A 24,989-nucleotide genomic window follows, 5' to 3' on the forward strand; every position below is an offset into this window, starting at 1 on the left:
CAGAGTCTAGGCAGTGTAGGTGCGTCACCGGCTCGTAGCTTTGTGCGTGCTGTGTGTTCTTGGCGATCAATTTGCGTTGAAGCGATAGACAACAGCACGAAGGTCACTTCGGTCACTTCTGCAGCGGTGCTTAAATTCCTCACGCCAGCGTTTGACAGTGCGTCCGTGCTCATCGACTGTGATGTGTTCATGTTTACCTGTCGGCGCTGACACCATGCTTGTTAATATAGTTAATAAGCGAATGTTTACAAGTTTATACGGCCGATAAAACTACTATCCTTACTTTGTATAGCTGTCTACTAATTTGCTATCGCAATTGATGCTTCGGCTTTCGCGCAAAACTACGACTTTTTTTCACACGTAAGAATTAAAATGATATTGTGTGCAGTTCAACACTACTCCCATTTCTCAATTTTTCCTGTTTCTCTGCTCTTGCATTTCCTGGCTCTTACGTCTTTTTTTTTTTGTCTTTTTTTTAACGCTCCTGTGAAAAACATATCAGCGAGGTTCTACTGTACTCGAGTATGCAGATATTGTCTGGGACCTTCACACAAAGGCTGGTATAGACATTATCAAAAGAGTACAAAGAAATGCACTTCGATTTATCTACAATGCTTATGATTGGCGCATTTCAGTCACCAATTTAAGATTGCGATCTGGGCTCCAGAGACTAGAAACTCGTCGTAAAATGCACCGTCTACAAACAATGTTCAGCATAGTTAACGACCACACTAAAACGAGATTTGATAACTACACGCAATTTAATGAATCGCGATTTACCAGAGGTAAGCACAATCGAACAATATTATTGCCGCATGCTAGAACAAATGCATATATCTTTCTTCCTTTCTGACCAAAACACTTCACGAATGGAACGACCTTCCGCAAAGCGTGGTAAATTCAATCACTCCCGGTCATGCGTTCATTGTTTCTTTTTTGCTTGTGTTACATATCCTGATGTCTCTTATTACGCCTTTCCTATTGGCAGCAAATGTGATGGCGTCATTGTAATACTTTGTACTTGTGTATTAGAATATGTTTGCCCTGCTTATTATGCTTTCTTTCTTTTTTTGTTCCCTTGAGGGAAACGAGTTTGAAATCACGTGATGTTTGTACCACTCCTGCCTGGGCTTCCAAAAGGAAGCCGGCAGTATTGTGAAATAAATAAATAAATTAGTGCCCGAGAATATCTAAGGCATCAATGTTATCGCGAACAGAGATTTAGTAATCAAGAAATTTAGACAAATGCAAGACACGATTTGAGACTTCCCTGGGAAATTCAAGTACTAGCCCAATGATAAAGCACTCCTCATGATAATTCTGTTGCTAGTACTCAACCACTCGTAATAAGAAGATCATCGTAATGCATTATGAGACAAAAGAGAATGCGACCCATTCGTTCTATTTGATTTTTAGCAAAACAACACATTACTCTTGGCAACGACACGGGAGGTCAAAAGGTTTCATTTTCTCCCCTCTACACTGCCCGTGGTTTCGCGTTTCAGTAGTTTTGTTATTGCGTAGTGCTGCACTTGTTTTGCTGGCTTCCACAACTTGCATAAACTGCAAGTAGCAGAGAATGCCACGCCCATGTGTCTCAAGAGTGACAAGCAAGCCACATGCATCTCGGGTGAAGAAGATGATGACGCCGGCCGGTAAAAGGAAGGAATGTACAAAGGTACGTGAAGCGCATGAAGCCCGGGAGAAGAGAGACGAGCTGGCATTGCTGACATGGGCATGGACTGGTGCAGACGCATCTCGAGCTGTGCTCTGGTGACGTGATCAGGATTCATCGGGGACCGGAGAGGAGACGCAGTGTTGTACGGTACGGCGTTCCTGGAATTAGTTCCTTTTGGAAGGAACGGACGAATGCCAGCGTTCCATTAAGGGTCGGTGGAACTGCAACAGTAACTCGTTACGTTTATGAAGGGATGACACAGGGAACGGCGTTCCTTCTGAAACGTTCCACGGCATTGAGCAGACGCAGGCACGTACGCAGCACATCATGCAGGACGGATGGGGCTCTGCGTGAGGCGCAAGGAACTACCGCCTGCCTATCACGTGACTGTGGGACATTTTTTTCGCGAGTTCTCCCCTATATTTTTTTATGACTAGGCTTCAAGATTTTCATGTGACCATCAATATAAAGACAAAGTTGGTTGCGGTGATCAAACCCAGCCAGCGCAGATGTTGCCACCTCGTCCGCGCCCGCAGATTTCTTCTCGTTCGGGCACCCGAAATTAATGAGACCCTTCCAGCCGAGGAACAGGATGAGCTGTCGTGGTACTTGCTGGTACTATTAGACTCCCCGCAGTCGCAGATGAAGAACTTTGATGGACTAAACCGACTTATCCTCAAGTGCAACATGGCAGTACCCTCAAGTGCTTCGGTGGAACGGCTCTTCCACATTGCCAACGAAGTGCTGACGAAGAAACGGGTTCGTCTGTCGGACAACAACATCGAGATGCAACTCTTGTCGAGTTCAAACAAGGGACTTTACCAACTTGCGAATATGTATAGTGGACATTTTTCTTCCGCTCATACTGTAATATTGAATCAGCATTCATTAAACGCCTATGTATTGTACCTTTCGATGCGGTTTCTTGTGCAAGAAATTTAATGACTGATACATGTGAGTAACTTTTTATTTGCACATCTGAAGTGCAGTATCCTGACTACGCATTTGAAGACCGAAGCGGAAGGTGCCATATGCGTTGCACTTGTAATAGACGAGCAACAAAGTTGCAGTTAGACATGCCTGGAGTATGTCCGGTGATCCCTGAACAAAGTCGTCTAGAAGCGTTTCTTTGGATTCTTTTTATCTCCAGATAATCTGCTGTCCGCGATGTTCAGATTCGTATAATATACATAGTTCGATGCGAGTTTTAAATTGCTCACTTTATTTCACCTTAGGATTATCAGACACTATATTTAAATTTAAAAACATCAAATGTAACGTTAATGTAATGACATGTTCCAATGTTTGAACTGTAACTGGAATGCATTCCTTTTGCATTAAAGGAACTTGCAATGGGAACTCGTTTCAATATTGGGAAGAAATGAGGAACGAGCTTTCGTTCCTGTTTTTGAGGAACGTATACAACAATGAGGAGACGTCTGAGAGGTGGCCAGCGACAGCTCCAGCTTCCGAGCCCCGGCTACAGTGCCATGGCAGTGCTCCACTTCCTCGGTCCAGCCCCGTGAAGCCATCACTTGCGACCGTCCCGTGCCACGGAGGCAATCGCCGGGCCACGTCAGCAACCCGACGCACTACCGGCTACGACCACGTCCTGTGCCACATGGGTCCCGGGTGCACTGCCGCCACTGCAGAAACCAGCCCCGTCAAGGGACAGTGACGGAGGGCAATGCCTGCAGCGCGATGGAGTTGAACAACGGCGTCTTGCGACACGCCGACTGGTCACTGCCACGTCATGACAGTCAGACTGTTTGTTCTTTAGCATATCGAGAAACAAGACACTATAGCTTGGGTGTTGCTTTGTTGTTGTTTTTTGTATTTATTTAGCAGGTGTTTATAGAGTTTTTTGCTGTATTTCTTTGTCACTTTTCTGGCTTGCTCATTTTTGTGTTATAAATGTTTTTTAATGCGTTGGTTATCTTGTCTCTGTCCGATTCTGAGGCGCTGAAATTCATGACGTGGACGAGGAGCAGGGCAGACGCATCTCCAGCTGTGCTCTGGAGACGGGAAGCGGCAGCTTCGAGGACCATGAACCGGAGAGGGGATGTCCGAGAGTTGGCCAGCGACAGCTCCAGCTCCTGAGCCTCGACTACGTCGCCAGGGCAGTCCACGGCCCTAGTCCTTCCCCATGCTGCGGTAACCGGCCGCTGCCCAGTGCCACAGAGGCAATCGCCTGGCCACATCAGCGGCACAACAACCGACTGGCCCAGACCACGTTGTGCGCCACGCGGGTCTCGGAAGAGGACAACAACCCCATTGCTCGCAAGTGAGGTCGTCACCTATGTCGCGTCGGAACTACACAAGCCGATATCTCGCGCCGTGCCCATGTTCATCACTATTCCGACAGTCAGAACATTGATTCTTAGGAACTACGTGTCACTTGAACAGTCAGACTAGGTACAGTATACAGCTAATATCTAGTTTGTTTTTTAACAGCGGAGATGTTTAAGCCGGCCGTAATGTGTGCCACCTGCCACTGTGTTGCCTAGCAACCACCTCGCAGCACGTCGCGCGCTATGCTCGGGAGAGAGAAAGAGAAAATGAGAGCGCAAGAGAGAAACAAATTATAGCAGCACCAACGAGGCAATGCGCAGAGGTGCTGCCGATGCGATCCGCACTTCTCCGTTTCCCCGCATTAGCGCCGAACGCTCGCAGTGTCCGTGACTGCAGCAGGCGCCTCTGGCAGTGGCTCGGCCGAGCTCCCACTAGCTGTGCGCTGCTGCGCATGCGCCGTGATGTCATCCCGGCGTGTCGTTTGCTGCCCGCCGCCCGTACACTGTGCATAGCTTTCGCCCCACTTCCCCTACGTGTGCTCGGACTGCAAGTGCTTCACAAGGCGTTCCCCGATGCCACGGACCACGAAAAAATGCTTACACACTTCGTATAACTTAGCATCACTTGGCATTACTTCATATAACTTAGCATCACTTCGTATAGCCAGGACCAGCTAGGAACCGATCAGCTCCGCTGTGTTTAGCCTTGCGCCACTAGTGCAAGCTACTCCAATTTTTTTTTCTTATGTATATAGATAGTTTTGTGAATGTCTTGTGTGCGTATAGGGTTTCTGCTGTGTGAGTTTACTTTGCTGTTTGTTTGTGATGAGCATGTGATGTCACCGGATTCCCGAACGGTCCATATGCCACTTGACAAAGAGCAGCTTCAGCGGCGAATACAACGCTCTGTCTTTGCTCACTTGCGTTTTGTGCAGAAAACTGTAGCGCCATCTGTCAGGCCCCGTTTTACTCACCAATGGCAGTAAAGGTCGGTGAAGGTGTGTGCGTCACCACTCACCTCTCGGGGGCGGACAATTTGAATTGCGCTAAAGGTATGCAGACCCTTCGGATGCAATTTTCTCATAAACTAAGTCTTTTCTTGGCACGAAACAAGCACTGCAAGGTTTCTGGAATGGTATTTTAACAGTCCATGTCGACTTAGTATTTACCTTTCGGGTCCCTTCAAGAGAGCAACGGGAAACTGAATTGAAATCGAGCTGGTGGACAATGCCAGAATACAAAGCCAACAATGCTGCAGGAACGAAACAAGACACTCACTTCACGCCACCTGAAGCAGGGAATGGCGGTGCATTTGGGTTATCACCTATTAAGAGCGTGCAGTACACTTCCAATGGCACTACACACCACACGCTGTGAAATAGACAGCTGAAGATGCTTTATCGCTATAGGGTTGGCAGTGATAGCTGTGAATGAGGCGTGCGACGACCCTGAAGGAGATTTTCTGGCACCGGAATAGGAAACTGAATGCGCACTGGCGTTATGGCGTGAGACAGGCAAGCGAGTATTGCAGGAAACCTGTTGCAGCAGGGAGCTCGATCGCACAAACCTCGCGCTTGTTTATACGAGTATAGCAGCCGAAAAATATATAAGATCGCAATTTGGTGATGTACTGAACGTTGGTGCCAAAAGATTGTGTTTTCCGGAATGCACGAACCGTTAAAAAATGAGCATTGGGTCATTTTTTTTTCTTGATTGTGAACGTTGGCCCTGGGAAATCGTACGGAACGAGATCATATCAATGACGTTCTACGGTATTAAAGAATCTCGGGGAAGAGATGTAGAGGGCGCTAGGAGCACTCTTAGGTATATAAAAGGAACTGATAAAGGTGGGGTCAGTTACCGTCCAGCGTAGGTTGTGCTTACATTTCTGTCGAGACAATCGACCATGCAGCAGTCGCTGCCCTGCCTTTTGCCATAGCAGCTAAAGGATAGGACTCACCACTTGTAGCGGGGCCTGTGCCAGTTGCGGGTCCAGCCCACAGATGGCGCCGGCGAGGAGGAGGCGCACTCGCTGCTCAGCATACGTGTGCAACGTGGACAGGGCCTGGCTCACCTCGGGCACCAGCTCAGCCAACTGCCAGAGCAGGGCACGCACCCCGTTCTCATGCGAATGCCGCGTCACGGGCACGTCCAGCCCTGAAGCACGCCCGTCACCTGCCACAAGACGTTCGTCACAGTTTCAGATGACTGCAGTATCCTGACATGCACCTCCCACTTGTTTTCAATGTGCAATTATTCATTGATCTTTTAATTTTTGAAATAATAGACAAATTCAAATACAAAAGTTTACAGACACTGTTGGGCACCATAGCCAACGGGCTAGCAATGTAGCCATTCACAAGAGTACAAGAATCAAACTGGTAACGACCTACATATTTACACCGTTAAGGGTCCCAATTTCTTATTGCAGATAGAAATTCTTCATAGAGACCTACTTGGTGAAAAAAGCAGGAAATAATTTTCTAGGTAACAAAGCGACAACTATATTTATTGTCTGTAGTTCTATACAATGTGGTTTGTGGCGATCCACAACACCAGTGTGGTGATGAGGCAGAAAAAAAGACGAGGTTTTTTGTTATTATTTATTTATTATTTATTTATTTTATTTATTTTGTTGCGAAGGATACGAACACGCCCATAGCGGGTCACGCTCTCCAGCCGTTTCTAGTGGGTCGATCCCTCCTGCGTTTTCCTCGAGAAACGCCGCTCGTGCCGAAAGCTCGGACCTTCAAACAACGAACGGCCCAAACGGCTGGTGTCTAATAAACGCCTTTACAAGTGATGGAGGTGCTGGGTCATTGTGGCCATCGACCACCCTACCAGCAGCTACAGCACACGATGTTGCCTCCTTCCTGCTTCGATGATTCATCTTGCGACATGGGCCACTCCAGGAACTACTCGGTGATCGTGGGCGTGTCTTCTTCTTCTTCTTTCTGGGGTTTTACGTGCCAAAACCAGTTCTGATTATGAGGCACGCCGTAGTGGAGGGCTCCGGATTAATTTTGACCATCTGGGGTTCTTTAACGTGCACTACAACGCAAGCACACGGGCGTTTTTGCATTTCGCCTCCATCGAAATGCGGCCGCCGGGGCCGGGATTCGATCCCGCGACCTCGTGCTCAGCAGCGCAACGCCTTAGCTGACTGAGCCACCCCGGCGGGTGATCGTGGGCGTGTCTTCCTGTCCGAAGTAGTTGAAGCCATTCTCAAGGAGTGCCACGTTGTTCATCGCACAACTGCGGCATACCACCCCCAAACCAATGGCCTTACAGAATTCTTCAACCGTACGCTCGGGGACATGCTTACTATGTACATCGCCTCCGACCACACTAATTGGGATGCCATTCTGCCCTTTGTAGCTTACGCGTATAACACTGCCACTCAGAGCACGACTGGCTCTTCACCTTTTTTCTTACTGCATGGTTGGCACCCGTCGCACACCATCGACAATTCTACCGTAACGGCCGGATGCATCTGAATGTGTGCCCATTTCTGACACTGCAAAGCATGCTGAGGAGTGCCGCCATCTCGCACGGGTCTTTACATCCAATGACCAAGAGCGGCAGAAGAGCACGCGCGGTGACACCACTTCTGCCCCCACCTTCCTTCCTGGAGTGCTTGTGTGGCTCTCGATTCCTTCCGCTACACCTGGTCTCTCAACCAAACTAGTGCCCAAGTATGAACGCACATCCCCCGTCAACTACGTGAACGAACCAGTTGATCCTTCTGCGAACATGCACCGTCGTGGATGCGACACTGTCAACGTCGAGCGCCTCAAGACCTACTATGACCCTGTCATAGTGACCAGCTGTTAGGTCGCCCGACGGCTCCCTCTTCGTTCCCGGGGGTAACTGTAGCGAAGAATACGAACGCCATAGCGGGTCACGCTCTCCAGCCCTTCCTAGTGGGTCGATCCCTCCTGTGCTTTCCTCGAGAAACGCCGCTGCTGAGAGCTCGGACCTTCAAACAACGGATGGCCCAAATGGCTGGTGCCTAATAAATGCCTTTACAATTAATTAATTAATTATTTATTTATTTATTTATTTATTTATTTATTTATTTATTTATTTATTTATTTATTTATTTATTTATTTATACATACTGCAGCCCAATTGGGCTATCGCAGGAGTGGGTGTGTACATTGGATACAACATCAAAACATTTTTCTGCACAACTCAACTTCAACACCTTGAAAATCAGGATTGTTTCAAAATCAAAGATACAACAAGTAATAATAAACATAGCATGAATCGATTTAACTGAAACAAAAATTCCTCTAAAGGAAATGACCTAGTTTTCCCTGGTAGTAAGTTCCATTTTTCAATTGTACGAGGAAAGATGCTGTACTTAAATAAGTTAGTACACAGTAGAAATGGTGCAAGGTTAAGTTTGTGGCTATTCCTAGTAGATTTCAATTTAGCAGGAGACAAATAGTTGTTCGTTATTAAATAGCATGGGGTGTTAATGAGATTATGCAACAATTTAACACATTCATGATCGCGCCGCTCGGACAGAGGTCGTAGACTTAGTGCAACAAGGTGAAACGAGGGTGAGAAGTTCCAGTCATAACGGCAGTATATGAAACGGATTGCTTTCTTTTGAACTGATTCGAGAGTGTTAATGTCAGAATGGGTCAGATGAGCGATTTATATGTTACCAGTTTTGTATCACGTGGAGCTTTTCGCAATGTGCGATTTAAATAGCCTATTTTCTTTAATGCTTTATTACATGTGTATTCAATATGCCTTGATCACGACATGTTAGGTGTGAAGATGAGGCCAAGGTACTTGTATTCGGACACCCATGCAAGGCAAGAGCCATTAAACAATTAATTAAATAGAAGTGCGCTTACTGAAAGATAAAGTGACAGTTTTTTTTAATTTATATTCATTTGTCGCACCACCTGCAAAATTGGGCAAAAGAATCGTTAAGCGAAATGTGATCAACATTCGTGTTAATTACGTTATATAGCACGCAGTCGTCAGCATAAAGGTGGATTTTTGTGGACACACAACTTGGCAAATCATTTATATACAATAAGAACAAAAATGGCCCCAGGAGTGAACCCTGGGGAACTCCGGACGACACATTTACTATAGATGAGTTTGAGGAATTAAACGAAACATACTGGGAACGGTTATGTCAAAAGCTAGCGATCCAATCAACTAAGGATGAGTTAAGTATAGCACAAAGTTTATGGAAAAGTTTTGAGTGTGTAACAGAGTCGAATGCCTTGGAGAAATCTATGAAAATGGCATCAATTTGATTTCCAGTGTCCAGAGCGTGTGAAATGTCATGTGAGAATTCTACGAGCCGAGTTATTTTACTAAATCCGCGACGAAAACCATGCTGGACATCACTCAAAATTTTATTATTTTCAAGAAACTCCATAATATGCTTAAAGATTTTATGTTCAAGAAGTTTAAATGATTGAGACGTTAACGAGATTGGACAATAGTTTAATGGTGACTGTTTGTTGCCGGATTTATGCATAGGAAGAATTTTTGCCAATTTTCAAACCAAAGGAACTGTCGAGGTAGATAATGACTTGAAAAATTACAGTCAAATACCAGCTAGTCCAAGCGCAATATCTAACAAGAAAAGCGTTGTTAATGCCATCAGGGCCACACGATATCTTATTTTCTAATTGCAAAATTAGATTCAAAACACCTTCGAGAGACATGGTAATATTGCCAATTGAATAAATGTGAGTCATGAATGAAGGCAGGTATGTCGAAGTTATCAGTTGTGAATACCGATTGAAAATATTCATTGAATGCAGTGGCGATAATTAATGGGTCACTGGAAGGTACATTATTTATAACAACTGTATTTGTGGAGGCTGACCTCGGTAGAATTGAAGCCGAAAATTTCCTAGGGTTACTCATTTGATCTTGCAATGTAACGCTTAAATAGAAGTCTTTTGATGAATTAATTTTGAGGCGAAGTTCCTCCTTGTCGACATTAAGTTCAGCTATTTTAAGGGGATCGCCGTTTCATTTTAAGCGCCTTAACCTAGCAACACAACGCGACAAGTGAAGTATGTCACATGAAATCCAGGGTAGATGAGGATGTTTCTTTTTTTTTCTTCAGAGGGACGACGCGCTGGATGCAACTTGTCACAATCATTTGAAAAGAGGCCACCAAGAAATTCACATTAAATTTGCTGAGTCGTTCGAAATCATCAAAAGAATCACACAGGACACGAATAGACGAGTCGGCGGCGCGTGAGAAATCAGGGAAAGTAGAATAAACAAAAGGGTTGTTACAAACTGGAACAGAAATGGTTAAAAGAATGGCCTTGTGGTCTGAAATACCATCTGTAACTTCGCATTCGAAGCCATTATCTAAAAGGCGGGGACTAACAAAAACTAAATCTAAAACTGCAGCACCTCTTGTGTTTGCGTCAACAACTAGTTTTAAACCAAAACATAATAAAAAATCTAACAGCGCTTTGCTTATTTCCACATCATGGCCGGAAAGCGATAAAGATGGCCACAAAATACCGGGGGCGTTGAAATCTCAAAGACAGATCACGCTTGAAGAAGACAAGATGCGCTCGTGCATGAATGTCGTTAAAGCGAGCAGCTGAGCTATGTTTGATGATGGCGGGTGGTAGATAACGCCAAATACTATAGAAATGTTTTCAAAAAAGACCTTACGATGTGGGGAGCACACGCCGCCACCTTCTCCCGCGGGCACTCGCCGTCGCTTGCGCACGTAGCGCACTCGGTCGGCAGGTGGAGATCTTCTCGTGCGCGCGCAGCGCACGCAGCGGGAGCCGGGCGGACACGGGAGAGATGCACTTTGCCCTCTCCCGGTTCTCGCTTGCCTCTCGCAACACGCGTGCCCGCGCGGGAAGAGGGAAAGTATCCAACGGGCGAGGAGGACATTCCCCTCGCGAAAAGGTAAAAAGGTATAAAAGAGCGCGACCGAGAGATTCCCGGGCCTCTCTGACCTCGCTACAACTACCTGCCCGTTCGGATTTACCCGCTGCAACCCGTGAGTGACCTCGTTTGCGCGACTACCACACGCGACGAGGCAAGCCTATTTTATTACTTATTATACAGAGCGGACTTCCCTCTGCAAGTGTGTTTTATTGCCCAAAGCAATAAACGTTGTTGAGTTGACTCGCTTGTTGCCTTATTCGCCCGAACCCTACGTAGATGCGATTATATGCGCTACCGGGTTGGGAAAGACCCCCCCAACACTAAACTGATTCTGTATCAGGTGGGTTGGGGAGCATTGGGTAGCATCGCCAAGTGATTTAAATATACCTGTCTCTGCTAGCAGCTATATTTCAGCTCTTCATATTAACGCCCAGTCGGCCCGGAACAAAAAAGACATCATCACAACTTTTATAGATAATTTTTAATTTTGTTTTGACGTAGTTATGATGACTGAAACTTGGTATACAAGTGAACTGGAGGTACTGAAATTGCCTGGTTATAAGTCTCACTTTCTAAATCGTCGCGCTAAAAAAGGCGGTGGTCTTACGTTAACGGTTCAAGACAGATTTGAAAGCGAACTGCTCTCGAATTACAGATGATTATGAAATTCTTACGGTAAAGTGCAAATATGGCATTTCATCGGTTATGTATCGCCCACCTGGAAGGATGCTACCTTCATTTTTATCTTTTTTAGACGAATTTCTTGCTTGGATTAACGACAATAATTACAAACTAATTTTGGGAGGTGATCTTAACATTGATTCCTTGAGCAACTCAGCGTCACAGGCTCAACTTACGGAAATGCTCGTAGTAAATGCGTTGGTAAACGTGATAAAACAACCGACACGTATACAGTTAAGTAAGTCAACATGTATTGATGCTTTTATAACAAACTGTCAAAATCAGACAATTGACTCAGGAGTTCTCGGATCACATATTAGTGACCATTTGCCCATATACATAATGCAAAGCTTTAAAAAAACAAAAAACAAACACGAAAGGCCTGTCACATACCGTAACGCAAACCAGGAGACATTGCAGCGTTTTCGTTCAATTTTATTAGCTACAGACTGGCGCTCCATCTACAGCAGTGGTAACGCTACTCGCTCGTATGAACTACTAATAGACAAAATTAAAACAGCCTTCACCGTAAGTATTCCGTACATCAAAAAGACCCGTCCCCGTAAGGCAAGAAAGCCGTGGCTTACTTCGGAATGCTTGAAGGCTATCATCGATAAAAATGCACTGCTTCAAAGGTTCTTTAGGTAAAAAGCGCCTCCGATTTACAAGCGTTTAAGAAACATAGGAATAAAACAAATAACCTTTTGCGCAGACAAAAAGAACGATACTTTTATAACTTGTTTAATCACGAAGTATCTAGAAAACCGGAACTTGTCTGGAAAAGGCTGAATTCTTTCTTAGAAGGTTATTCTAAAGAAAACACTGGCCCCACTGAGATCAAATTAGACAATACATTCACTGGCCGTAAGCTAGCTGACCTTTTTAACAATTTTTTTGCCTCTGTCACAAGCAGTGTGCATAATACTTCCTGCATGGAATATATGCCTTCGAGAACACGTGAATCTGCGTATTTGTTTCCCATCTCCCAGCCAGAAGCTGTAGCAGTGTTCTTATCCCTCAAAAATAGCAACTGCGCCGACCCTGATGATCTACAAATTCGACCGGTCAAGTACGTGCTTGACATCATTGCCCCAGCCCTAGCACATGTGATCAATATAATCTTTTCTTCTGGCGATTTCGCGAGACAGCTACAAGTTGCTAAAGTTACCGTTATTTTCAAAGGTGGTGACAAAAATAATATATCAAACTACAGGCCTATTTCCATACTGCCCATTTTTTCCAAAGCTATTGAAAAGTTGATACACGTAAGAATGAATAGTTTTTTGAGTCGCCATAACATCATAACGCCCTTTCAGTTCGGCTTTAGCAAAAAACGTTCCACGGAATCCACGTTACTTCTTCAAAAAGAAATCATATTAGGTGGTTTTGAGCGTCAACGTTACATAGTTGGAATATCAATCAATCATTTTATTATTACACATTAATACAGTTACAAAGTAATACAGAAGGAGGTCCCAAAGTAAAAACTGTCAGGGGGACCTCTTGTTAGTACATGCATAAAAATGTAGAGCATACGATTAGCAACTAAGGTAAAAATGGCGGTAAAAATACAAATCAATATAACCAAAGTAAATGAATAAAAAATATCACGCCACCTAAGGCTTGCGATTATGGAAAAATGCAAATAAACAAAATAGAAGTAATTAATCAATCATCCGGTAGTTGAAGATTACACAGAAAAGAGCAAAAATAATTTTACTTTGAAATATATATGTAATTTCAAACATAAGAATAATTGAATAGGAATGTAATGATTATATAACATCAACCGTGCGCAATCCAACACAGCAACAAAAGTAATGTATATACAGCTAATAATATAGGAACACAAACCGAGAAAAACAATAAAAAGTTGATAAACCATAATGTATGCGCATATATATATATATACACATTCACATATATGTATTAGTTAACGTATGTTGTTAGTAAAGACTGTTTTAGAAGCCGACAGAAACAGTGTAGCGAAGGGCTTGATTTAATATTTGATGGCAGAGAATTCCAAAACGAAATTGCAGAAAAGAAGGCTGTCATTTTACCGTAGTTAGTGTTTACTTTTGGAAGCAAGAGGTTATTATTTTCAGAAAACCATGTGTTATTTGTATTGTAAAGTAGCGTTGGGGGAAGTAGCTCAGTAGTAGCTCAATATTTATCGACTATCCAAAAGCCTTTCATCGGATTAATAACAACACACTTTTAAAAAAGCTACAGCATTACGGATTCCGTGGGGCATTTTTCACACTTATGCAAAGCTACTTGAGTGATCGCCAGCAGCAGGTACAGCTTAATAACTATAAATAAAGCTTTCGATCCCTAAACAGCGGAGTACCGCAGGTAAGCATCCTAGGGCCTCTACTTTTTAATGTATATATTAATGATGTAGTAAGAATAGATGAAAATACCCAATTTAAAGTTTATGCCGACGATACTAGTTTGTTTTTTTTAGGATCAGATTTATTGGAAATTCAAACCAGAGCAAATAACGTACTCACGAAACTGCATACCTGGAGTTTGAACAACTTGCTAACTATAAATACGTCAAAAACAAAAGCGGTTTTATTTGGAGCTAAAAACAAGAAAGTCAACTTTGATTTAGCGCTTTTTCTTGGTACATCAAAAATCGAGGTGGTTCCTGCTCTGAAATGTCTTGGTGTACTCTTTAATAAAAACATGTCCTGGGACTTGCAGTCTGATTCTGTTTGTTCCAGTCTTTCTCGCACGGTTGGTATATTATCGCGCACACATTTTCTTTTGCCTGAGAAAGTAAAACTGTTATTGTATAATTCAGTTTTCCTTTCAAAACTGTGCTATTGCTACCCTGTCTGGGGAACCACCACAATTTCCAACATTCTGGGACTTACTAGATTACAAAAAAGGGCTGTCCGTTTGATTGTCAATGCTCCGTACAACGCACACACAAGGCCCATCTGTAAAAACCTAAATGTAATACCTGTTGACGACTTGTACAATTCTTTACTAATGGCACGCTACAAACAAGGCATTAAAACAAACAATCTGTGCTTGAAAGAACTCGCTAATTTGACTGAAAGTGCATGTTTATGACATGCAAGAAATCACTTTTTGGTTTACGCCACGGACCCGCACTAATTATGGCGGACAAATGATGGCATATACATTGCCTACTCTTTTAAACAACCAGCATTGTTTTCTGGAAGGCTGCTGCTGTCAAGTTTTGATTTTGTACTGGAAAGTTTCTCCAAGTTTTGATAAATTTTGATGTCGTGCAGAAAAGTAAATATTTGCTTTTTAATGGTAATTTCAACACTGTTAGTTTTATTTTTCAGATGTATAGTTTTGGCATTGTAAGCTTGTCGTATAGGAACATTTTCTGTTGCCCCTGTAAAAGTGCAATTATCGGGTACAGACCCCGTCAAGCCTTTTTTGGCTTTTAGTCTGTGCCCCCAGCACTTTGTACATGCTATAATGTACCATAATGACGAAATAAAAAATAAAAATGAAATTTTAAAGTCAGACCGCAAAAATAATGCGACGCCACCTCCTCTTCTATGACGTCTATCAGTACTAACAACTGTAAAACCTGGAGGTGTTATTCCACTATCAAATATGTCATCATGCAACCATGTTTCCGTTACTACAGCAATATGTGGTGAATGGGCGGAAATCAGCGAAAGAAAATTTGGAAACTTGTTAATCAAACTTCTGGCATTAACATTTAAGACGCGTAGAGGTTCTTGTCGTTGACTAATAAGGCGTAAGGGGTTAACAGTGGTGACTTTTGTTTGGCTAGAAGAAACCTTAGTGAGTGTGTTAGTATCATCGTGCCAGTTCTACCTAACTTTCTTAATAAATGTGTGGTCAAAGCTTAAGTGAACAATAGAGCCATTATCCCGAAAGGGTTTAGATGCTTCCCATATGTTTTTTCTGATTGATCGTCTGCGCATTAAAAAATCTTCAGAAATACGAAAGTCAGAACGTTTAAGTTTGTGACCGTTTTTAAGGACGTTTGTTTTCTCGCTATAGTCGAGCAAGTTCATGATAATGGGGCGTGGGCGATCGGCATGCCTACGACCAATCCTATAATACTCGGGCATTCGATTTCAAGTTTTTCTTTGAACCACGTGGAAATGTTAGACAGCAGAAGATTTTGACTTGTAGCTGCTGAAGTTCACTATTCACTTTACCATTGTTTGCAATAGAAGGAAGTGTGACTGGGAGTGATTCCAATGCGGCGACATGTGTCTCTAAGGCATCAAACCTTGATTTAACAACCTGATGAAAGTCCTTGATATCTGCTATTTCTTGTGATATACGTTGCTGACCCTTAATTAATTCAGCAAGCATCTGAGTCACAGAAGACAAGTCAACATCCTTGGCATCTGTGGTACCAGTTTCATCGGCAGTGGATGAGCTTCGCAAACGAGTATCAGGCACCGGGCATTCTTTAGTCTTGTTTGGCTTAGCAGGCCCCCGATTCAGTTCCACATCACCACTCAAGAAGAGACTGCTGATGCAGTAAATTAGGTCAGAGCACACGGATACAAAATCATAAGGAAGAATGAAGGAAGAATGTAGCAATAAATGGGTTCTACCTACAGTACCCTAGTGAAATCTTTACATTGGCGTAGTCGAAAATAGGAACCTGTGGAGAATATGAACATCGCGTTCGACGAGAGACGACCCACCATCGAGAACTGCAAAGCAAGTGACGAACAACATGTTGGGCCACTGGAGGACATCACCACGCCTGATGTTCTATGAAGCGTTCCAAGTGCCTCCGGGAGACGAGTCTGAAACCTATTTTAAAGGACCCATCTCAGCTCGTGAAACTCAACCAGCTGTAACGCCGCAAGACAATGATAAAAGTGTTACGAACGCACTGCTTGACCTTCAGAAATGCCAGATGAAGCAACAGCAGCAGCTAGTAGATCTTTTTGTTACGCTATCAAGATCTGGAAGCAACAGAGAACAGCCTTTCATAAAACCAGACGTATTTGATGGAAATTCGTCCGGTGTATATGCCTGGCTTCATTTTGATGAGTACGCTTGCTCCAGGAACAAATGGTTGACTGACCCGGATCGCATACAGAAAATGCGGGCATTCCTGTGCGGCAACGCACGGAAATGGTACGATCTTCAGTTAACTTCACAGTTGAATGAATCGTGGAAAGATTGGAAGGAGAGTCTCCTTAAGCATTCGAAAAGAATCCTGTGGAACTTTGGAATAACACCATATTCTACAGACAGAAAGCAAGAAACGTCAGAGAATATGCGTAGGAAAAGTGGCATTTAATTTGTATAGCCAACCGGAACTTGCAGAAAAGTCTATTATCGCCCTCATTATACACGTATGATAAGAGAGTGCCAGAAACAAGTTCTAGCTCTGTCGCCAAGCACAATGGACCAATTGCTTCAGTCACTGGCGTGCGTTACGTAACGACTCCAGATTTTAATGTGCCATCAAAAGAGACAAGGGTCACATTTCTAGACAAAGCAACAAATACACGCGAGGCTCGGTATTTCATAACCAGGCAAGAGAGTGCAAGAAGCAAGTTCTAGCTCGGTCACCAAGCACAATGGACCATTTGCTTCAGTCACTGGCATACGTCACGACTCCAGATTTTAATGTGCTATCAAAAGAGAAAAGGATCACATTTCTAGACCAAGCGACAAATACACACGAGGCTCGGTACTCCTTAACCAGTCATACCACCCATAGTCAAGGCATGGCAGAACCTCACCAATATGCTGAAGGAACGGTGTTCCTTGTTAAATCAGGCGTTCTGATAGTGTCGATGCTTGTAAACAACCGAAACATGTCAGCACTGATTGAAAGTGGTGCTTCCGTGAGCGTAATAAATAAAACTATAGTGAATTCCACCAGGATCATTTCCAGAAAGCATATTCGTGTGTGTAACTACGATGGTTCATCTCGGGAATACCATAAATGGACAACAGCAGCTCTTTCAGCAGACAACAGCAGTTCCAAGGTCATAGGTTCAAGGTGGAAGTGCTCATCGCGTCAGCGGTGAACTTCGCCTTTCTTTTATCACAACCCGATATAAACATGAAGATCAACGTACTATGAAATAATGAGGTCACCATTGCACAACCTGATAAAGATATGTGTTCGACCAAAACACCAGCCGAACGAAAGCTATAATGCGCGGAAGACGTGTCGTTGAAGTTCCCCAAGCTAATATGCATTGGGCCATATCCAGAAGCCACAACAGCGATTGAGGTGCCATTCTTGTCGCGCGACAGCACAGTCATCAGAAAAAGCCATATAGCCTCAGTCATGAAAAAAAAAAGTATGGTTAAGGCAAGAACCTCAAGGCATGTTAGAGGCAGGGATCATTAAGCCATCGACATCATGTTTTGCTTCCCCTATTACCATTGTCCCGAAAGGAGATGGATCATTCAGACTGTGCACTGATTACCGAATGATAAACAAGCAGACCGGCCTTTTTGTATACTCGATGCCTAGGACAGATGACATCATTGACGAGACTGGAGGATGCGAATGGTTTTCACGTATAGACTTCTGCAAGGGGTATTGGCAAGTATCACTAAAAGAAGAAACTAAGAAGTTTACGGCATTTGTCACACCGTTCGACATCTATGAGTATAATCGGTTACCATTTGGCTGGAAGAATTCTAGGTCCTGGTTCCAAAAGATGATGAATGAAACACCGAGCAATTTCACTGGAAAATTTTGCAATGTATATGTGGATGATATCATTGTCTACTCCAGGTAAAGGAAGAACCACGAGGTGCATTTGTGTAAAGTAATCGAGACACTAAGCACCGCAAGAATTTAAAATGAAGAAAAGTTAGTTTTTTTTTGCAATAAGGTGGCTTTCCTGGGAAGGGTGTTTGACGGCAAAAGGAAAAGCACAAAGGAAGAGAGCGTTCAACACATCAAGAAAATGATGAAACTATATGATGTTCATTCCTTCCAAGTGTTTCTGCGACTGACGGGCCATTTCCGTGCATTCATAAGAGACTATGCCAGAAAGAAGAAATGTCTCACCGTACTGGCCCAAAAGGGTGTGCCATTTATGTGGTCAGAAGAATGTGCGAATTGCTAGACCAAGCTTGCCCGCATTATTTCATTGCACCCCCCCCACCCCCCCTGTATTAACGCTCCCGGACTTCAAGCTGATCTTTGAGCTATATACCGACACATCTTATTATGGAGCAGGTGCCATACTGTACCAGCGTGACGCTACAAAACACCGAGGAAAGGAACTAAGGGTAGTGGATTACTGCTCTTCCACTTTAACAAAGACAGAAGAAAATTATGCAACTACGGAGAAGGAAGCACTAGCGGTGGTGATGGCCTTGCGATACTTCAGAAGCTACCTGGAAGGCGACCAGTTCAAACTGTTCACAGACAACCAAGCGTTGATGTACCTGTTAGAGCAGTTGAAGGGCAGAATAGCTCGATGGGTTAGCGAAGTACAATTCAGCTTTGATGTCATACATCGCTCGGGACAGAAGCATCAAGATGTCGATGCCCTATCTCGACTCCACGTGTCGCACGAAATGGGCCCCAACTAGAAACGTAAGCCTGTTACAGCTTTGGGAAGGCACACAGGAGATGGAAGTGAAGAATGGAAAATTCTGCGTTCCAGAGACCAAAGTGCCGACAGTCCAGAAGCTTTACCACGCCAGTCCAGAATCAGGAGGGCCCGATGGATTTTGGAAGACATACCACAAAATAGCCAAGGAATTCACTTGGAAAAACATGAAAGAAGACATTGCAAATTATGCGAAGACTTCATCTTGATTTCATCTTGATTTCACGGAAATCATAAAGAAGGGGGAGGAAGTTAGGACGCAAGCATTCCTTGTCGCCGTGGGCGAGTGCACGCGTCTTGTCGGCGCCAAAGCTGGAAAAGAGGACTCAAACTGCATGATATCATTGTTGCAACAAGAACTCTTCTAGAACGTCAGAGTCGTCGTCTCGGAGAATGGCCCAGCCTTTAAAGCGAAAAACTGAGACTTCGGGCCGAGAGAAGAAATATCGCCCTTCGTTTCCCAGCACCTTAGCATCCGGAAGCGAATTCCCTTGCAGAGCTAATGAAATGATAAGGGACTTGAAGATGTACATACGGTTATACCCGAATTCAAAGGTGGCTGGAAATGCACGGAAGCGAATTCCCTTGCAGAGCAAATGAAATGATAAGGGACTTGAAGATGTACATACGATTATACCCGAATTCAAAGGTGGCTGGAAATGCACCTTTAAAAGAGTCGTCGCGCATTACAACAGATCATATACAGCCGGCCCGGGATGCAGCGCACATTTTGCGGCATTCGGCACGAGCTCATGGCTGCCAGCAGACCACAAATTGGGCTTAGTGAAACAAATTGATGTAAAGGAACATCCGAAGACTTTCTCAGTAGCGACAAAGATATAGAATGATTATGAAAAAGGATTTTGACCGCAGACACAGCACAAAGATGCCGGAGATTGAGCCAGACTCCTGGATTTTTGTCCGAAAGGGACTTGATTCGAAAATGCCCTTTACAGGACCTTACTACGTCATCAAGACAGCCAGACAGCAAGGACTGCTAAAGACAATATACTACCAAGGACCCAGTGAAAAAGTTGAGAGGGCTTCAATTGTGAATGTGCTACCATATTATCCTCGAGGAGGCCAGGAGAGCCGATTGGGAGTGTGTGGCGGTCCACATCGCCAGTGTGGTGATGAGGCAGAAAAGAAGACGACAAAGTTAGCAGGAAGAATGTAGCAATGAATGGGTTCTACCTACAGTACCATAGTGAAATGTTTACATGGTTTATTGTTGAATACATAGAAAAACTACTTTATTTTTTTTACATATTTATTAATGATGACAGAACATATTTTTATGTTCTAAATAAGTTTTACACTACAGCAAAACCTCATTAATATGTAGTTGGCAAGGAACGTGGATCAAGTATGCACTAAGCGATGCACTAATTGTGGGAACGCTGACGTGAGTAGTGATAGGAGTCAACTGTGGACAAGGAAGTTGACGGACGCGGAAGCAGTGATGCGCGGAATGCGCGAGCTGCGGCTGGGCGTCTTTGGGCGCGGCCGGCTGGGACTGGAGCTGTGGCCGTGGACCGTGGGACCGAGGCGTTTTTCCCACATTGGCACCTGTAACGTGGGGCCCCGGCTGCATTCCGGGACGGACCATGGTCGTGGGGAAGGCTGAAGGTACCCATACCATGGCTAGTAGCGGCTCCTACCCGGCCATGGGGCGTGACCATTTCCGCAGTGCGAGCTGCACCAGTTCCTCCTCCGTCACCGTCATCGAGCCTGGCATGGGTCCTGTTGGTCTTCTACGCGCTGCTGCAGCTCCCGATGCCACCGTCGAGAAGGGCGTCGCCAGCGTAGGTGACATCATGCGCACAATCACGCCAACACCACCTCAAGAGCGGCTCCGTCCCTCTGTGCATGGTTCTCTGGTTCTCTGCTGTGGTTGCGGTGCGGTGTGGTCTCTGGTGGCAAGGCACTGAGCAGTCGGCGGCTCCTTCCGGCGACCTGCTGCATGCACTCGTCAAAGCGAGGTCGGAGAAGACAACCAGACCAGGTGTGCACCAGGGGACGGTTTAGGGCCTTCGGTTCCTGCAAGACCTCAACATGGTTTAGGGCCTTTGGTTCCTGCAAGACCTTAACTCCGAGGCTGCACCACGTGGTTCTGCTGAATCTTCGCGAGGAATCCGTCATGGAAGCCAGTCAGGTTTAGGGCCTGGGGGTTCCTGGAAGACCTCGGTGACTCGGCCTTCACGGCTCCACCGACCCTCGTTCCGTGCACTATCAGTCTCCAAGGTTCGCTCGCCGGTAGGAGTGTCATGCCGTCGCTGCCAGCCACCAAGGGCCAGTGCCATCAACGCCTTCGCAGTGCAGCTGTGGGGAAAAGCACTGGCCATGGAGGAAGGAATGCCGCTGGTGAATGCTTGCACCAACTACATCACCCGCCACCGACTCGTCGCTTCTCCTCATTTCGTGCCTTGCGGTGCGCTCGCTGTGACGACGTGGCGGAGGGAGCGAGTGATTTTGCAACGCAGAGCAGCGATGTGTGTGCGTCTTTCGTTGTTGTGTGTCCTTCGTTTTGTGATCGTGGCCGTGCTCAGCGAACGCGTAGCGTCGTTGCCCATGGCGACTCGGCATCTCTCGTCGCCCGTGATGCCGGGTTCGACCGCCGTGTTGCCAGCCAGTGCCGACAACGCCCTCGCAGAGGGAGGGGCAGTGTGGGAACGCTGATGTGAATAGTGGATAGGAGCCAACTGTGGACGAGGAACGCGCGAGCTGCGGCTGGGCATTCTTGGGCGCGGCCAGCCGGGACTGGAGCTGTGGCCGTGGACCGCGGGACCGAGGCATTTTTCCCAAATAATTAACCGACAATGGCAGATGAGCAGCTATAACTCTACCGGCCAAAAAAATGTATGTCTTAATTCTCACTCAAACACAACACAGACAAGTTTTATTTGTGAGCAGGCAGCAACAATTTTGACTTTCACGTGCCGCCATGGCGGCCTTGCAATGACGATGGCATCCTCAAACTCGGCAAGGAGTCATCAGGCCCCACTTCTCTGCAAACATGGTGGTCAAGCACGCACTGCATCGGATATGGAAGGACCAGCATCCACGTCGTCATCGTGAAAGCGTCGAAAGCTATGGGAGCAGTCATGGTTACCCTGTTTTGACATCACTATCAGTGGCAGTCGTAGTCCAAGAAAGGTCCATGCGCTGCAATTTTTCTATCTATGGTCTGCGTACACAACATTGTGCTGATTCTGCGCTTGTACGCATCGAAAAATGAAGGAAACGCTACTCATTAACCGTTTGGCATGCGGTAAGCCACTAAGGCTTAATCAGTCAGTCAACGCATTAAGCTCAATGGCGACAGGGCAGGGAATTCATTGAGACTATATTTAAAATGGAATTAAATATTAAGCGGGTACATATTAACGAGGTTTTACTGTACTAGGGCTCGTATTCTGAAATGTTCCATTTCATTTTCAACTTTTATCGCGTGTCGTTCCGAGCGCGCAAACTCAGCAAAGGCAATGTCTGGCAATGCCCGAGCAACGTTCAAATCAAGGATGAAGGGCCAGAAGAATGTAAGAATGTAAGAAATGGCAAGGTCGCCGATTCTGCGTTGCGCCGGAACATGCGTGTACGTGCCGACGTATCAGCCACGCTACCGTAGCCACGCGTAGAAAATGGCAGTGAACCCTTCTTTCTCCTTTATGCTTTCTCTACTTTCTAGTCACGTGTTGACCTTGCACGGGAAGCAGCGGCGCTGTCCCAGGCCGGCCAACGAAACTGCCCACGCCGGCAAACGCCCGCTTCCCGATAACAGCAGAAAACGAAACTTCGGGGAGCTGGCGCCGGGCCGGCCGGCGGGCGCGCACGGTGACAATCGAAAGTGAGGGAGCTACGAGGGAGGGCGAGGGGAGCCACCGAAGTGGCAGAGTTGCCGAGGCGAAATCCGCTTCCCTGTCGCCCTCCTCCCTCACATTCCACGGTCTCCGCGTGCGGCCTTCGCCGTGCCTTGCCGGCGCCGCCCGCTCCCTGGAGTTTCGTTTACTGCCGTTATCGTGAAGCGCGCGTTGGCCAGCGTTGGCAGTTTCGTGGCCCTCGCTCGCTATGCGCGCCATGATAATTCACGACTCGCACTCAAGATTATGGTTTCAGCCTCACTGGCTGTTCGTTCGCACCACGTGCCCTTCTCCTCCACTTCGTCTCTCTTTCTTCCTCGAGCACTCTTTGGGGCGCCCGTTTGAGGGGAGCGTTCGCCGTGTCCATTGACTTCCGTACTCCCAGGTAGCCGCACTGTAAGCGGTATTTCGTTTCCCGCAACTGCACTACAAGCTATACGTGTATACATGGAGTGCTATGGGAAAATTAACGGGAGTCTGAAAAGACCGCACTATATCCGGTCCTGCACTATAAGCGGTTACGTTATAAGTGGTCTATACTGTATAGTGGAACACTGTTATGTTTCCTAGAGGGACCACAGAAATAAGATTGAATAAACTTACGGCAACTGATGGGACCAACAATTTAATAATAAGTCATGAAACTTGCGCAATTGCTGAAAACAATGTAAACAACTTCGAATGCAAACTTGAGCTGTGAAGCCTGTACTAATATAGTCAGTTACATTTCGACTGACAAGATGGCTTTACTATATGCAATTGTTTTTGTAAGCTCGGTTTTTTGCCTACAGTAGAACCTTGTCCGTGTGTTTTGGAAAAATGCACAAAAAGACCAAAAGGAAGCATACTTACTACGAAAGCGTGGGACCCAAAGTCAACATTTGGCAAACTCAACTGTTGCTGACACCGACATACTATGAAGCGTTGCGCAAATCGTTGCAGCACGACACACCGATGTGTGCCGAGCTTGTGGGGACCGAGCAGCCAGAGATGTGCATTGTCGTTTTTGTAGCTTCCGCAAGATCATGTTTGGGTGAATCTTCGAGCAGGGCATTTTGCCAGAAAGTTTTGACGTGCCCACTCAGTGGAAATCGTGGCAACACAAGACATTGAAGCGTGTCGAGCTGGTGGGACTCAAGCAGCCCCAGACGTGCTTTGTCGTTCTCCCCCTATTGTATTAAGACACGATGCTTACTTTGCACCGTCGCCGGTAGCAGGGAACAGCGGTGCATTTGGGTTCATCATCATTATCATCAGCCTATATTTTATGTCCACTGCAGGACGAAGGCCTCTCCCTGCGATCTCCAATTACCCCTGTCTTGCGCTAGCGTATTCCAACTTGCGCCTGCAAATTTCCTAACTTCATCATCCCATCTGGTTTTCTGCCAACCTCGACTGCGCTTTGGGTTACTGTCTATTTGGGTTACGGTCTATTAAAAGCACAGTTTGCCGATGTACTGAAGGCTGGTGCCAAAATATGCATTTTCCGGGAGCATATTAACCAGTGAAAAAAAAAGCGTAACTGTATTGGGTCATTTTTTGTGTTCTCGATCATGAATGTTGTCGCTGGGAAATTGTACAAAATGAGATCATATCAATAAGGTTCTACTGTATTTCATTTCCTAGGCTGCAGTTTTTGAATAATCTGCGAGTCAGCCATGACACTGAAGTGGTAAATTTGTTCTACAAACTGCTTGCTATAACAATATATCACAAATTGTTGGTGAATGGCAAACATTTAAAAAAATTTTGAATCGTGTACAACACAAGAACAAAACGATATCATTTACGCAGGCTATTTCTATTAGGCTACTGTGTTTCACAAGACATGAACCTGTGTTCGTTTTACTTACCTACATCCCTGAAATGAACATTTTGTTCAACAATAGTCCTGGCCTCCTCTAGCCGGCTTCCCAGGATCTCTGTAACTTCAGCCAACTTGGATTCACTGAAAACGAATGAAATGAAGATAAATTCAATGAAAATG

The 24,989-nt window shown here is 45.3% G+C and overlaps 1 protein-coding gene across 5 annotated transcripts in view; it reads right to left on the reverse strand.

The window, feature by feature from the left end:
* Nucleotides 1-24,989, reverse strand: part of LOC119457495 (protein phosphatase 1 regulatory subunit 21-like) — a 144,959-nt gene that overhangs the window by 87,303 nt on the left and 32,667 nt on the right. For all 5 annotated transcript variants that reach the window (XM_049670129.1, XM_037719081.2, XM_049670130.1 and 2 more), the window contains 2 exons: nucleotides 24,856-24,950; nucleotides 5,930-6,144 (listed from right to left, as the gene is read on the reverse strand). In XM_049670129.1, the coding sequence (XP_049526086.1) occupies nucleotides 5,930-6,144; nucleotides 24,856-24,950 (310 nt within the window). The remainder of the gene's footprint in view (nucleotides 1-5,929; nucleotides 6,145-24,855; nucleotides 24,951-24,989) is intronic.

The sequence above is a fragment of the Dermacentor silvarum genome, chromosome 7, assembly GCF_013339745.2.
Source record: "Dermacentor silvarum isolate Dsil-2018 chromosome 7, BIME_Dsil_1.4, whole genome shotgun sequence".
Lineage (NCBI taxonomy): Eukaryota > Metazoa > Arthropoda > Arachnida > Ixodida > Ixodidae > Dermacentor > Dermacentor silvarum.